This window comes from Tupaia chinensis, unplaced genomic scaffold, assembly GCF_000334495.1.
Source record: "Tupaia chinensis unplaced genomic scaffold, TupChi_1.0 Scaffold000531_1, whole genome shotgun sequence".
NCBI classification, from domain to species: domain Eukaryota; kingdom Metazoa; phylum Chordata; class Mammalia; order Scandentia; family Tupaiidae; genus Tupaia; species Tupaia belangeri.
The window spans coordinates 901,454-914,930 of record NW_006160044.1 but is presented as its reverse complement, the minus strand read 5'-3'; the positions used below and the strand labels follow the sequence as shown (position 1 = coordinate 914,930).

Here is a 13,477-nt window from a genome sequence, read left to right as displayed (position 1 = left end):
AAAAAAAAAAAAAAAAGGAAGGGGGGATTTATTTTTACCCACACATGCCCTTTGAGCAATTACAGGCAGTGTGGCTTCACAGTTAAGAACTGGATCTAGACCCAGGCGTAGGTGGCCCCTGACAAGTTACTTCCTCTGTGTCTTTCTGCAACTGCAAAGGGGAGGGAGGTGATAATGGCACCCCCTTCCCTCCCTCTTAGAGTTGACAAGCCTGGCACCCCAGAGCTCCAGGGACGGGGCTGTGACTTTCTGAATGCTACCACGTTTAGTGGACGGACAAGTCCCAGCCCTGCAGGAATCTACTCTAGTCAAAGGTGAGTTCCACTCTGATTCGAGGCGCCAGATGACATAGGGAGGTGGTCAGGTTGGCAGAGACGCAGCCACCTCTGGTCCTGGCTCCCCACGCGGCCCGCCGTAGGCGCTGGGGTCAGGGCCTGCTCTTGGGCTATGGATGTCTGGGCCCGGCTGAAGGATGTGGGGACACGGCCCCCGTGTGAATGGGGCAGCCTAGGTCGGGGGTCCCCAGTCTCACCGCCACCTCACCTGCCTCAGCTCGGTGGGTCTCCTGGCGCCAGTCAGCCGGCAGCGCGCTCCCGTTGCCGGGCGACCCGGTTGCCAAGCGACCCAGGCAGCGTCTGCAGCGCCTAGCTCCACTGCGCAGGCGCCAACAGCCCGAGGCCAGGGCCGGCTGCAGAACAAGACTACTTTTCAGGGTTACCGAGGGGAACAAAGGCGCCTTGGCATTGCTCAAGATACAGAAGGCAAGGGAAGTGACTTATTTGCATGCGCTTGATCCTCAGAGTAAATTCATGAGGAAGTAACAACGGTGTAGGGACCAGAACCTCAGAAAGAGTCAATAGAGTCCCCCAAATCACACAGGCCTGATCAGGACTGCCTAGCCCTGGCCCATGTTCCTAAATACAAGTAGAGGACAAATGAATGGCTCGGGACCAGCAGGTGGTGTGGTGGTTAAGACGCTGGGCACTCCCACATGGCCGACCACGGTTCGAGTCCCGGACCTGGTGGCTTGCTTTCTCACTTCCCCTCTTTCTTCTGTCTCCCTATCTATGTGTGTCTCTCTAGGGTCAAAATTTTTTTTAATGAATAAAATTCAATAAATAATTCTTTAAAAAATAGAAAAGAACAAATGAATGGCTAACAGCCTGGAATCAAGCTTTACCAAGTTCTTTCACCATCTCATATGGCCCTCACTGCAAATCCTTTGTTTTACAGCTGGGTGGGTAGACAGCACCGGAAGTAGAGCAACTTGCCTAATTAGGGTCAGCTCCTAAGCCTGAGACCTTAGCGTTGAAATTTATTACCGTAAGTTTTTCAAACATCAACCTCCAGCTTTGCTGCAGTGCCCATGTGCTCACTTGAGAGAGAGAGACAGAAAACAGAAAACAGGAACTCAGCGCCCAAGGGGGACGGCCTCACCATATCCCTTCTCCTCCATTCTCTTCTCAAGATTTTGGGCATGCACAAGCGTGCCTGGGTCCTGGACATGAACAGCGAACAGCGGTCCACCATGTGGGAGTCCAGCCACAAAGCCATTATGCCTTTTGCTGGTCCCTGGCACATTTCTCTTTGCGCTGAAGACGACTTAGATCTGTGCACAGTGATTCTGTACTGTGACAGAGAGCTCTCCATCTTCCCGCTGTCCTGCAAGAGACTGCGTCCTGAAGGGTTTCTCTCATTCAGCGTATTCTCGCTGCGCTATTGTTAGGATGGTGTGAAGAACGCTGGGCTGAGAAACTTCAGTCCCAATCCTAGTTCGAAATCCCTAGGCAAATCCTTTTAAATAGGGAAACTTAGACGTGATGTCTGTGAAATAAAGGAGTTAAATCAAGTAGATTTTCAAAACTGGGAACACTGGGGACCAGCAGTTAGCATAATGGCTATGTTGCTGAACTCCCATGTGGTTGACCGCAGTCTGAGTCCTGGACCCAGGATCTTAAACTCACGCGTGTGCGTGCGTGCCCAAGATCCCGAGAGGAGAACGGAGGAGAAGGGATTGCAGTGTGGCCATCCCCCCGGGGATGCTTTCTATCTCTCTGTCTCTCTCTATCTTTCTGGCGAGCGAATGAGCCCTATAGCAAAAGCCTCTATAAAATAAAAAAAGAAAAAACTGAGAACACTGGACCTCTCCTAATCTGTTTACCGGGCTTTTATAAGGATCTTTTTTTTTTTATACTCTTTTTTTTTTTTTTGGACAGGTTTTTGCGATAGGGCGTGTGCGCTCCCCAGAAAGACAGAGAGAGACAGAGAGATAGAAAGCCAGAAATCACCCCCCAGGGGGGATGGCCACACCGCAATCCCTTCTCCTCCATTCTCCTCTTGGGATCTTGGGCACGCACGCACATGCGCCCGGCGTGAGTTTAAGCCACCAGGTCAAGGACTCGAACCATGGTCAACTACATGGGAGTCCAGCGACATAGCCATTACACTAACTGCTGGTCCCAGATCTTTTCTTTTTCTAAACATAAACTAGCTCAGAGGAGCTGAGTAACTCAGATCAGCTTTTTTTAAAAAAATAATATTTTATTTAACTTTATTTACTTATTTATTTTAATTTGACCAGAGAGGGACAGAGTGAGAGAGAGAGAGGGAAAATGAGAAAGTAAGTCACCAGGTCCAGGACTTGAACCTTCATCAGACATGTGGAAGGCCAGTGCCCTTAACCACCACACCACTTGATGGCCCGGTCAGCTTTTTAAGTTACTTATTTAATTTTATTTATCATTATTGTTATTTTTAAATTTGCTACAGGGCATGTGTGATCACCAGAGAGAGACAGAGAGAGGGAAAGTGAGAAAGCAAGCCGCCAGGTCTGGGACTCCAACCACAGTCAGCCATGTGGCAGTCCAGCCCACACCTGCGGGCCCTTGGATCAGCTTTTAACGGCCATTAATTAAGGAAATTAATTTTGCAGCCTGAGCTCTAGAAACCAGAGTATGATATTCAGACACTGAATTAAGAATTATGCAGATAAGGTCGGTAGATGGTAAGCATGTCTATCCCTTGCGGCTGCAAAGTGCTTGACTTCAATCAAAACCAATATTACTGCAAGAGCTCTTATGCCAGGATTGCCATCCCCCCTCCCTGTCCGGGATAGCCAGAGCGGCCCTCCAGGGCGACTCCGCCCGCGGTTCACCCCACCCGGACTCCGCCCCTAGAGCTCGGCTCCACCCTCTGGCCGCTATGGCCCCGCCCACCGCCCCTATCCGGCACCGCCCTCGTTGTCATGGTAACACCCCGCGTTCCAGCGTAGGGCGATCTCTCCGCCCCCAGCTCCGCCTAGACTCCAGGGATCGCGGCCGGGATCGCGGGTGCTGGCTACGTGCGAGACTCTCAGCCGTCAGCCCCGCCCAGAGCCCGCCCCCGACGTTCAGGATTCGTCAGACTCCTGCCAGTCCAGGGTGGCCCTCGTTGCCATGGTGATCGCTGCCGCGAGCCCAGCCGGACCAGGCCGCGCGGAGCCCACAATATTGGCAGTCACGGGTGAGTCCAGCCGCTCCCTCTGTCCTCCCGACGGCTCGCGAGCATGCGGGCATGTCCCAGAGGCTGGCCTCCCCAGGACGCCGCGTCCCCGCCCACCTCCTGCCCCCATAGCCTGAACACGCCTGCGGTCTGAGCGCGGTATAGTTCGTGAGCGCACGCCCTGGGCCAGGTCGGTGCTGGACTCAGAGAGAGACCCACAGGACCTTGGTCAGGGCCACCCTGGTGGAGAGAGGAGACCTGGACAGGGAGAGGAAGCCGAGGGCTGTTAATGAGGCTGGAGGGGCCCGGCCCTGGGTAGCAGGAGGGCTTTGGGAGCAGGGGAGGCCTAAATCCTGAAGCTCCCAACTCCTCCACCCTGCACCACCCGGGGCCTTCATCCTGTAGACCAGGAGCAGGAGACCCCGCGCCACTCCGCTTCCTCTGCCAGGGCTGGTGTTTGTGCCAGCTTAGGAGACCCTGATTCTGTCACTCCCAGCCAGGAAAGGACAGATCTAGTCTCCCACACCATGCCACCTGCAGACAGAGAGCTGGCCGGACTTCCTCTAAGTCCAGATAGCCTCTGCCCGGTATCCCTGAAAAGGAGAGGACCTTGAATCTGGTCTTGAAGCTGATGAAACGTTAGGCAGAAACGCTGGGGTGAGTCCCGAAGGAGTTGTGCAAGTCCCTCACTTTCTTTTTCTTGGTTCCTCAGGACTCTGGAAGGATGAAGTCCTCCCTGCCGCCTTTGGGGCCCCCTGTGAGTCGGGACCGTGTCATTGCCAGCTTCCCTAAGGTATGGTTATGAGGTCAGCCCTTATATCTGCGCTGCTGTTCTGACACTGGCAAAATCAGCAGTTTTCCAACCTGGTCTCACCCCCAAAAATAAGGCAGGTGAACCGGGGAGGTCTGTCCCTCACCAAATTCACTAGACTTCTCCTGGAGAATCGGGGACAATGACAATTCACTCGCCTAAGGCAGGTCAGCATTGAAACTTTATTTAAAAAGCTTATTTATAGGGACCAGCAGTTAGCGTAATGGCTATGTTGGGTGACTTAAACTCACAGTGGGCACGTGTGCATGCGTGCCCAAGATCCCGAGAGGAGAATGGAGGAGAAGGGATTGCGGCGTGGCCATCCCCCCTGGGGGGTGAATTCTCGCTTTCTGCCTCTGTCTGGCGAGTGCACGCGCCATATAGCAGAAACCTCTCCAAAACACACACATATACACACACACACACACACACACACACACACGAGAGAAATACCGTCTCTTTAAAAATCAAAATTAAAAAGTCAGGTTTTCTTTTTTTTTAAAAAAGTGAATTATTGGGAACCAGCAGTTCTGTAATGGCTATGTCGCTGTAATGCCATTCGTAATGGCTATGTCGCTGGACTCCCATGTAGTCAACTGCGGTTCACGTCCCAGACCCGGTGGCTTGGAACTCACGCCGGGCGCATGTGCGTGCATGCCCAAGATCCTGAGAGGAGAATGGAGGAGAAGGGATTGCGGCGTGGCCATCCCCCCGGGGGTGATTTCTCGCTTTCTGTCTTTATGTCTCTCTCTGTCTGTCTGGCGAGTGCACACGCCCTATAGCGAATAATACCTCTCAAAAAAAAAAAAGTGAATTATTTGATTTAACTTTATTTACTTTTTAAAAAATTTGACTAGAGAGGAACAGAGCGAGAGCGAGAGAAAGTGGAGGTCCAGGACTTGAAACATGGTCAGCCATGTGGAAGTCCAGAGCCCTTACCCCCCATGCCACCTGCTGGCCCCCAGCTTTTCTGATGAAGTAGCTAGTACTCTTTTGCATGACTGTGGACTGTGGACTAAGCATTAGTCAGTTACTCCCACAGTGACCCCATGAAAAGATGCTGTTTACAGATGAGGAAGCTGGGCTCAGTGATGCTTCATAACTGGCTCTTTGCAAAGCTGCCCTCACTGTCCGTGCAGCCTCTGTCACTGCTAGCGCTGAGGGCCGACGGGCAAACACAGAGCCCGAATCCAGGCCTGACACCCTGCAAATGGGCGCTGAGGCTGGGGCAGGGAGCATGGAGATACAGAGCCATGGCCAAGGACCACTGCCGTACACAGAGGGGCATGCCAGCACCTTCCCATGGTGCCCTCCCCATATCCTGCCACATCCCCAACTGAGGGCCAGACATCATGGCCATGTTTAGTTTGTTTACGATTCATTTTTCTAATTATGAAACAAATATGTCATCACGTCTTCACAGCTATGAACGTTTGCTGAGCTCTCAGCATATGCCAGGCTTGATCTGTGGTGGTGGCTTTACAAATGTGCTCATTTTATGCTCCCAAGTCTCTGATGGGGAAGGTCATGTTCGGAGACGATGCACAGCTGCCCAAGGTCCGTCGAGGGTAAGGGTGGGTGCAGTTCTTGCTGACCCTGACGGCTGTGCTCTTCAACTACTTCTCACTTTCGTCTTCTAAGAAAGGTGGAAGACAGGGACCAGCAGATGGTGTCATGGCTGCGTCGCTGGACTCCCATGTAGTTGACCGCAGTTCAAGTCCTGGACCTGGCTGTTTAAAACTCATGCCGGGTGCATGTGCATGTGTGCTTAAGATTCCAAGAAGAGAATGGAGGAGAAAGGATTGCGGTGTGACCATCCCCCTAGGGGGGAGGGGGTGACTTCTCGCTTTCTGTCCCTGTCTCACTGGCGAACGCAAAAATCTCTCTTAAAAAGAAAAAAAAAGGAAGGTGGAAGACAGAAAGTATCTTCTAGGACATTTCCATGCATGTGTATACATATTTTTAAAGTTTATTCATTTCACTGTTTTCCATGAAAGAGAGAATTGGAGAAAGGGAGAGAGACAGGCACCCCCAGCTGAGCTTTCATGCATGGTCCACCCCTTGTCTTAGCCAGACCAGGTCGTGGGCGTGCCTAGTGTGCACAGGTTGGTCCTGGGACTTGAACACGTGTAGATCCAGTTGCATTGCTGCTGTGTTACTGCCTGGCCCCATTTTTTTTTGTTTTGGTTTTGCCTTGGGCACATGCACTCACCAGAGAGTGAGAAAGACAGTGAGAGGGAAGGTGAGAAATCACTCCCCCCCGGGGGGGGGGGTTGGCCACTCCACAATCCCTTCTCTTCCATTCTCCTCCTGGGATTTTGGGCATGCATGCACATGTGCCTGACATGAATTTCAGGCCACCCGGTCCAAGACTCAAACCATGCTCGACCATGTGGGAGTCCAGTGACGTAACAGCTAAGCCATCTGCTGGCTCCTGGCCCCATAGCTTTAAGACAAAAATAGCATCAGCAATCTGTCCCGTTCATCAGGTACAGAAGGATCTTGAAGTCCAAAGGGGCCTCATAGACCACCCCGTGTTTTCACTTCAAGAGGGCCAAGGTCTCGGGACCAGCAGTTAGCGTAATGGCTATGTTGCTGGACTCCCATATAGTCGACCGCAGTTCGCGTCCCAGACCTGGTGGCTTAAAACTCACACCGGGCACGTGTGCGTGCGTGCCCAAGATCCCAAGAGGAGAATGGAGGAGAAGGGATTGCAGCCTGGCCATCCCCTCTGGGGGGTGATTTCTCGCTTTCTGTCTCTCTGTCTCTCTCTGTCTGTCTGGCGAGCGCACGCGCCCTATAGCAAAAACCTCTCAAAAAAAAAAAAAAAAAAAAAAAGAGGGCCAAGGTCTAGAGAAGGCAGAGGCCGACCCCAGGAAGGGCTACCCAGATGAGCCCCAGCCCTGCGAGGCGCTGCATGGGCTCTGTGATCTGGCCTGGCCCCCACTACGCCAACTCTGGACTCACAGGTGAACTGGAGGCCTGGAGCCCAATTAAGACAAATGGGTCAGGGATGCAAATGAGGCCCAGGGGAGAGGGAATGCTGGGAAGGACATGACCACCTTGCAGCCCGTCTGTCTCCGGTCTCTCTGCAGTGGTACACGCCAGACGCCTGCCTGCAGCGCAAGGAGCAGTTCCACGGACAGGTCAATGAAGCCTGCCAGCACAGACACACAGGAACTGTCGGGTAAGCCCGCAGGGCAGGGCGTGTAGGGGGAGACAGCAGAGAAGAAGGAGCACAGGGATGAAAGGGCGAGCAAATGAGACACAGGCTAGGCCAGTGCAACCCAGTAAAGGCCTGAAGACGACTGGGGTTTCATTTTTTGAATTTTTCTTTTTTAGAGAGGTTTTTGCTATAGGGCACATGCACCCGCCAGAGAGACAGAGAGACAGAAAGCAAGAAATCACCCCTCAGCGGGGATGGCCACGCCGCAATCCCTTCTCCTCCATTCTCCTCTCAGGATCTTGGGCACACACGCACACGCACCTGGCGTTAAGTTTAAGTCACCAGGTTCGGGACTCGAACTACGGTCGCCTACGTGGGAGTCCAGCAACATAGCCATTACACCATCTGCTGGTTCCTGAATTCTTTCTTTCTTTCTTTCTTATTTTTAATTTGATCAGAGAGGTATAGAGTGAAAGAGAGAGTGAGAAAGTTAGCTGCCATGTCTGGGACTTGAACTGCGGTCGGCCATGTGCGGGTCCAGTGTCCTTAGCCACTATCATGCTACCTGCCAGCCCCAGACAACTACGGTTGTATCTGGCTTTGTTTGACATGCCCCACCATGTGGAACAGCTTTCCCTTTTCTCAGTCATTGTGCACGGTGATTTTCAGCCTGAGATCCCAGCACAAGTTTCTTTCCTCTGTCTGGAAGGTCCCCTTCTCCTCCAGGTCTCATTGTAAGTCTCAGGTCCCCAGGGAGCCTTCTCTGACCCCTTCGACCCCTGTCCTCCTGTCCCCTTCTGTGTGTTCTTGTGCCCTAAGAACTTATCTGGTGGAATTACAGGTTTACCTGTCTGGATTCTTCACTAGCCCAGGAGGACCAGGACTGTGTCTGAACTGTTCCCCCAGGATTTCTCAGCGGTCATTCCATTATTTATTTGTTTATTTGCCTGGCATGTTTTTCAAGCTACTGGGTCCAAGACTCAAACCCTAGTAGTTGGCCATGTGGGATTCAACCACCTTACCTACCATGCCATGCCGTAGACCCAGTCTTAGTTATTCCTTCTTTTTGTTTTTCTTTTTGTTAAGTTTTGCTTTTAGGTTTTTGCCATAGGGTACATGTTCTCAATGAAGAGAGAGAGAGAGAGAGAGAGAGAGAGAGAGAAACACAGAGAACGAGAAAGTGAGAAATTACCCAGTCACACCCCAGGGGGAATACCCATGCCACAATCCCTTCTCCTCCATTCTCCCCTTGGGATTTTGGGCATGCACACACATGTGCCTGGTGTAGTTTTTAAGCCACTGAATCCAGGACTTGAACCAAGGTCAGCCATGTGGAAGTCAAGCGCCTTAACTGCTATGGCACCGGATGGCCTATTATTTCTTCTAACAAACAGGTATAAAGATCTGCTTTTGCCCCTCACCCTGAGGAGTTTTCAGTCTGCTCAAGGACTTGGTTGAACTCACAACCAGCAGATGGCATAACGGTTATGTCGCTGGACTCCCACGTAGTCAACCGCGTTTGAGCCCCTGACCCCACCTGGCTTCAACTTGCTTATGCCGGGTGCATGTGTGTGCATGCCCAAAATCCTGAGAGGAAAATGGAGGAGAAGGGGTTGCGATGTGGTCATCATCCTTGGGGAGTGATTTCACGTTTTCTGTCTCTTTTGTCTCTCTGGTGAGCACAAGCACCCTATAGCAAAAATCACTCTCAAAAAGAAAAAAAAAAAAACAAAAAACAGAAAGAAAAAGAAACACTGCTTCAGAGTGCAAGAGGCTGACGGAGTGTGAGGGTGGCAGCTGCTCTCAGTGAACTGTGTCCTCAGAGAGCCTTAGAACTCCAGAGCCAATTTGCCAAAAGCTACACCCCAGATGTGCAGACCCAGCGTCTTGACCACGGTGCGCCATGACACCTGTAAGTGACCTTTCTGACACTTACAGACATCTCCAAGTGAGCAGGATGGCAATGATGTCCCGAGGAGGGAGAGCGTGCTTGCAGGAAGCCACAGGCAGGTGTGTGAGAGGGCACCAGGGCTGCCCGCCTGCCCCTTGACCAGCACCTCCCTGCGTGAGGGCCCTGTGTCTGCACCGTCAGCACATCACCCTCCTCCCCGAGCTTGGATTTACCCATTGGCCCCCATCTTGGGCCCCTGCCTCTGCCTCCTCGCCCAGACTCGGCCTGCTCATTTCTTTCTTTTTTTTTCTTTTTCGGAGAGGTTTTTGCTATAGGGCGCATGCGCTCGCCAGACAGACAGAGAGAGACAGAGAGACAGAAAATGAGAAATCACCCCCCCCAGGGGGGATGGCCACGCCACAATTCCTTCTCCTCCATTCTCCTCTCGGGATCTTGGGCACGCACGCACACGCGCCCGATGTGAGTTTTAAGCCACCGGGTCCAGGACACGAACCGCGGTCGACTATGTTGGAGTCCAGCGACATAGCCATTACGTTAACTGCTGGTCCCTCGGCCTGCTCATTTCTAACTCTCAGGACAGCCACTCTGGCCAAGTAGGGTCAGGGCCGCAGCCCCAGGGAAGCAGAGTCCCCAGGACAAACAGGCTCTTCCATCCTCCCCTGAGGGACAGAGTGTCTCACCAAGGTTGTCCATCCTGTGTCTAGGACTGAGAGGTGGCTCACCAGCAGAGAGCTGGGTGAAGGAATGGTGTGTGTGTGTGTGTGCACGTGTATGCACGTGTGTGTGTGCACATCTGCACATGCTCTGGAAACCATGCCCAAGAGCAACGTGGACACGTTTTTCACAGGCTCAAACTCTCCAAGGTGGTGGTTGTTGGTGATCTCTACGTGGGGAAGACCAGCCTCATCCACAGGTGCGCCCTGCCTGCTCCAGGTTGTCACACCTTTGCCTGGGGAGCCCCGATAACGTTGTCATAGGGTGAACCGAGTGGCCCCTGGGAACTGTTCCGCCTCAGCCTGGTGGGAGCCAGATAGAGGGAATGCCGGAAATCAGGGAGAAGGTGGGGCTGCGGCGTCCCAGGAGCCTGGCATTGTCACACTGTCCCCCTGAGGCCACAGGCTCCCTTCAATACTGTGCTCCCTGCACACGGATGTCCAGTTTCTGTCACCATTTCCAATCTGCAGTGTTTGCCCTTCAGGCTGCTGTGGACGTCCCCCACACCGTCTCGTTGGCTGCTCTGTCCGTCCCTGGCCTCCGTGGAGTCGCGCGTCCTTTTAAGTTCCCTATTGGTGGGTTTATCTGCCTCCAGACTTTCACTGTCACGAGCAAAGCTCCAGGGGGGGACACCCCTCTGATGAACTCCTTGCCTCCCACAGGTTTTGCAAGAATGTGTTCGACCGAGACTACAAGGCCACCATCGGGGTCGACTTCGAGATCGAGCGCTTTGAGATCGCGGGGGTCCCCTACAGCCTGCAGATGTGAGTCGCCATCACCTCGTGCTGGCGTTCATGTGGCCCAGGTCTGGGCAGCCTGAACACGCCTGGCACAGGCCTTGGCAAGCTCCTTCTCCGCTCCGCCCTGTGACACTCACCAAGGACCTGTGTAGACAAGCAGGGGTCGTGGAGTCGTGCTGTGAAGCCGCTGTCGCAGCTCCCGCCTGCTCTGGGCACTCCCTCAGTCCCTCGTTTGTGTCACGTTGGTCTGGGGAGTGTTCTCACAGCCCCCTCCTCTGATGGCCTCCTGTTCCCGCCAAGGCTCAGCCCCTTCCCCAGGCTCTGGCTCCAGCCCTTCTCTCACCCGGATCTCCTGTGATTCCACTTGCCAGACCAGCATGGCGGCCGCTGGCTAGTTGCTCCCAAGCTCTGAGCCTCTGTGCCCCGCTGTAAAAAGGGGCTGCATCCAGTACCTGCCTGCCAGGCGTGGGCAAGGAGCACTCCCCCACTCTTCCTTCCTTCTGCCGGCCTCCATGCCTCTGCTTCTCAGTGGCCCCTGGTGTCAGCCCCTTCCCTCTACTTCCCTCAGAATGATGCAGGGTAGGGACCAGCAGTTGGCGTAATGGCTATGTTGCTGGACTCCCACGTAATCGACCGCAGTTCGAGTCCCAGACCTGGTGGCTTAAACTCACGCCGGGCACGTGTGCGTGCGTGCCCAAGATCCCAAGAGGAGAATGGAGGAGAAGGGATTGCAGCGTGGCCATCGACCCTGGGGGGTGATTTCTCGCTTTCTGTCTCTCTGTCTCTCTCTGTCTGTCTGGCCAGTGCACATGCCCTATAGCAAAAACCTCTCTCAAAAAAAGAAAAAGAATGGTGCAGGGTCTCTGCCCAGGCTCACCCTTTCCCATGTCAGCTAAAGCAACTTCTCTCCCCTCTGGCACCTGGAGGGTGCTACAGGCCTGCCCTTGGCTTCAGCCCTCTTCGAACTCCTGCCCGGCCCATTCACCCTTCCATGGGCTCCTGGAGGTCTGTGCGTGCCCTGTTGCCTGCTGGCGTTCACCAGCCTCTGTTCTGGTTCTCTTTCTCTCTCCCTGGGTTCCTGCCTCGCTTCTTGTTCTAGCCTACTTCCTTACTAATAACAACATACCTGTGATCAGGGAATTTTTGAGTTTTTTAATTTTATTTTTAGAGAGGTTTTTGCTAGAGGGCACGTGTGCTCGCCAGACAGACAGAGAGACAGAGACAGAAAGCGAGAAATCACCCCCCAGGGGGGATGGCCACGCCACAATCCCTTCTCCATTCTCCTCTTGGGATCTTGGGCATATACACACACGGCCCCGGTGTGAGTTTAAGCCACCGGATCCAGGATTCAAACCATGGTCGACTACATGGGAGTTCAGTAACATAGCCATTATACTAACTGCTGGTCCTGTGCTCCTTTTATTATTATTATTTTTTTGCCTTAGGGTGCATGCACTTGCCAGAGAGTCAGACAGAGAAGAAAAGTGAGAAGTCCCCCCCTGGGGGGTTGGCCATACTGCAATCCCTTCTCTTCCATTTTCCTCTTGGGATTTTGGACATGCACACACACGCACCTGGAATGTCTTTTAAATCACCAAGTCTCGGACACAAACCTCGGAGTCAGCCATGTGCAGTCCAGAGCCTTAACCACCATGCCACCTGCTGGCCCCACTATGTGCCTTTTAAAAAGAAAACAAATAGGGAACAAGCAGTTAATGTAATGGCTATGTCGCTGGACTCCCACGTAGTCGACCGCAGTTCGCATCCCGGACCTGGTGGTTTAAATCTCACGCTGGGCGCGTGTGTGTGTGTGCCCAAGATCCTGAGAGAAGAATGGAGGAGAAGGGATTGCGGCGTGACTATCCCCCCTGGGGGGTGATTTCTCGCTTTCTGTCTCTATGTCTCTGTCTGTCTGTCTGGTGAGCGCACGCGCCCTATAGTGAAAACCTCTCCAAAATAATAAAGAAAACAAATAAACAAAAAAAATTTATTTATTTAATTTTATTTATTTATTCATTTATTTTAATTTGACCAGAGAAAGACAGACACACTGAAGGAAAGTGAGAAAGCAAGCCACTAGATCCGGGACTCAAACCGCGGTCAGCCATGTGGGAGTATCCAGCGCCTTAACCACCACACCACCTGCTGGCCCCCCACTATGTGCCTTTTAAGGGAACTGAAGTCAGAAGGGACTGAGTGCAACTCCATTTGCCTGAACAGTGGCCCTACTAATGCCACGCCCTTCCCTCTATAGGCTCCCTACTCCCTTGAGATTCTCCCCTGGGGCATCCTCGGAGGGGGTCATTAGGAGCTGGTCTCACCTGTGGTGCCATCAGCCCGTTGGCTCAGAACATTGTGGTGGCTCGACCTCCCACTAGTGTTTCTGTTTCTCTCCCACCGCACAGCTGGGACACGGCGGGGCAAGAGAAGTTCAAATGCATCGCATCGGCCTACTACCGGGGCGCCCAGGGTAAGCAGCGTCAGATGTCGGGGGCCCTCAGCCATGTGCAGCCAGGAGCCCCCTGCAGGCTCAACAGCAGAGGGCCCGGGTCCCCTGTGCAGTACCAGCTTTCTGTCTTCCAAGAACCCCTGAGAAAATACCCAGGCCAGAGCTTGGGGACAGAGAGGCTGGGGGGCAACCCGCCCCCCCGCGG

The 13,477-nt window shown here is 53.3% G+C and overlaps 2 protein-coding genes across 4 annotated transcripts in view; one reads left to right on the top strand and one right to left on the bottom strand.

Moving 5' to 3' along the window:
* The window catches only part of RSPH14 (radial spoke head 14 homolog), a 104,740-nt gene extending 104,118 nt beyond the window's left edge, over nt 1-622 (bottom strand). Inside the window, exon 1 of the mRNA XM_006157178.3 lies at nt 544-622. The gene's annotated coding sequence lies outside the window, so the exon portion shown is untranslated. The remainder of the gene's footprint in view (nt 1-543) is intronic.
* RAB36 (RAB36, member RAS oncogene family) overlaps nt 1-13,477 on the top strand; it is a 21,019-nt gene that overhangs the window by 2,128 nt on the left and 5,414 nt on the right. Inside the window, exons 2-8 of one of the 3 annotated variants that reach the window (XM_014591097.2) lie at nt 201-314; nt 3,292-3,501; nt 4,193-4,273; nt 7,387-7,478; nt 10,217-10,282; nt 10,746-10,847; nt 13,229-13,293. In XM_014591097.2, the coding sequence (XP_014446583.1) occupies nt 4,205-4,273; nt 7,387-7,478; nt 10,217-10,282; nt 10,746-10,847; nt 13,229-13,293 (394 nt within the window). In that variant the 5' untranslated portion in view covers nt 201-314; nt 3,292-3,501; nt 4,193-4,204. Of the gene's footprint in view, nt 1-200; nt 315-3,291; nt 3,502-3,612; nt 3,671-4,192; nt 4,274-7,386; nt 7,479-10,216; nt 10,283-10,745; nt 10,848-13,228; nt 13,294-13,477 lie in introns of those variants that run through there. The other 2 variants (XM_006157179.3, XM_014591098.2) reach the window with 2 other exon arrangements.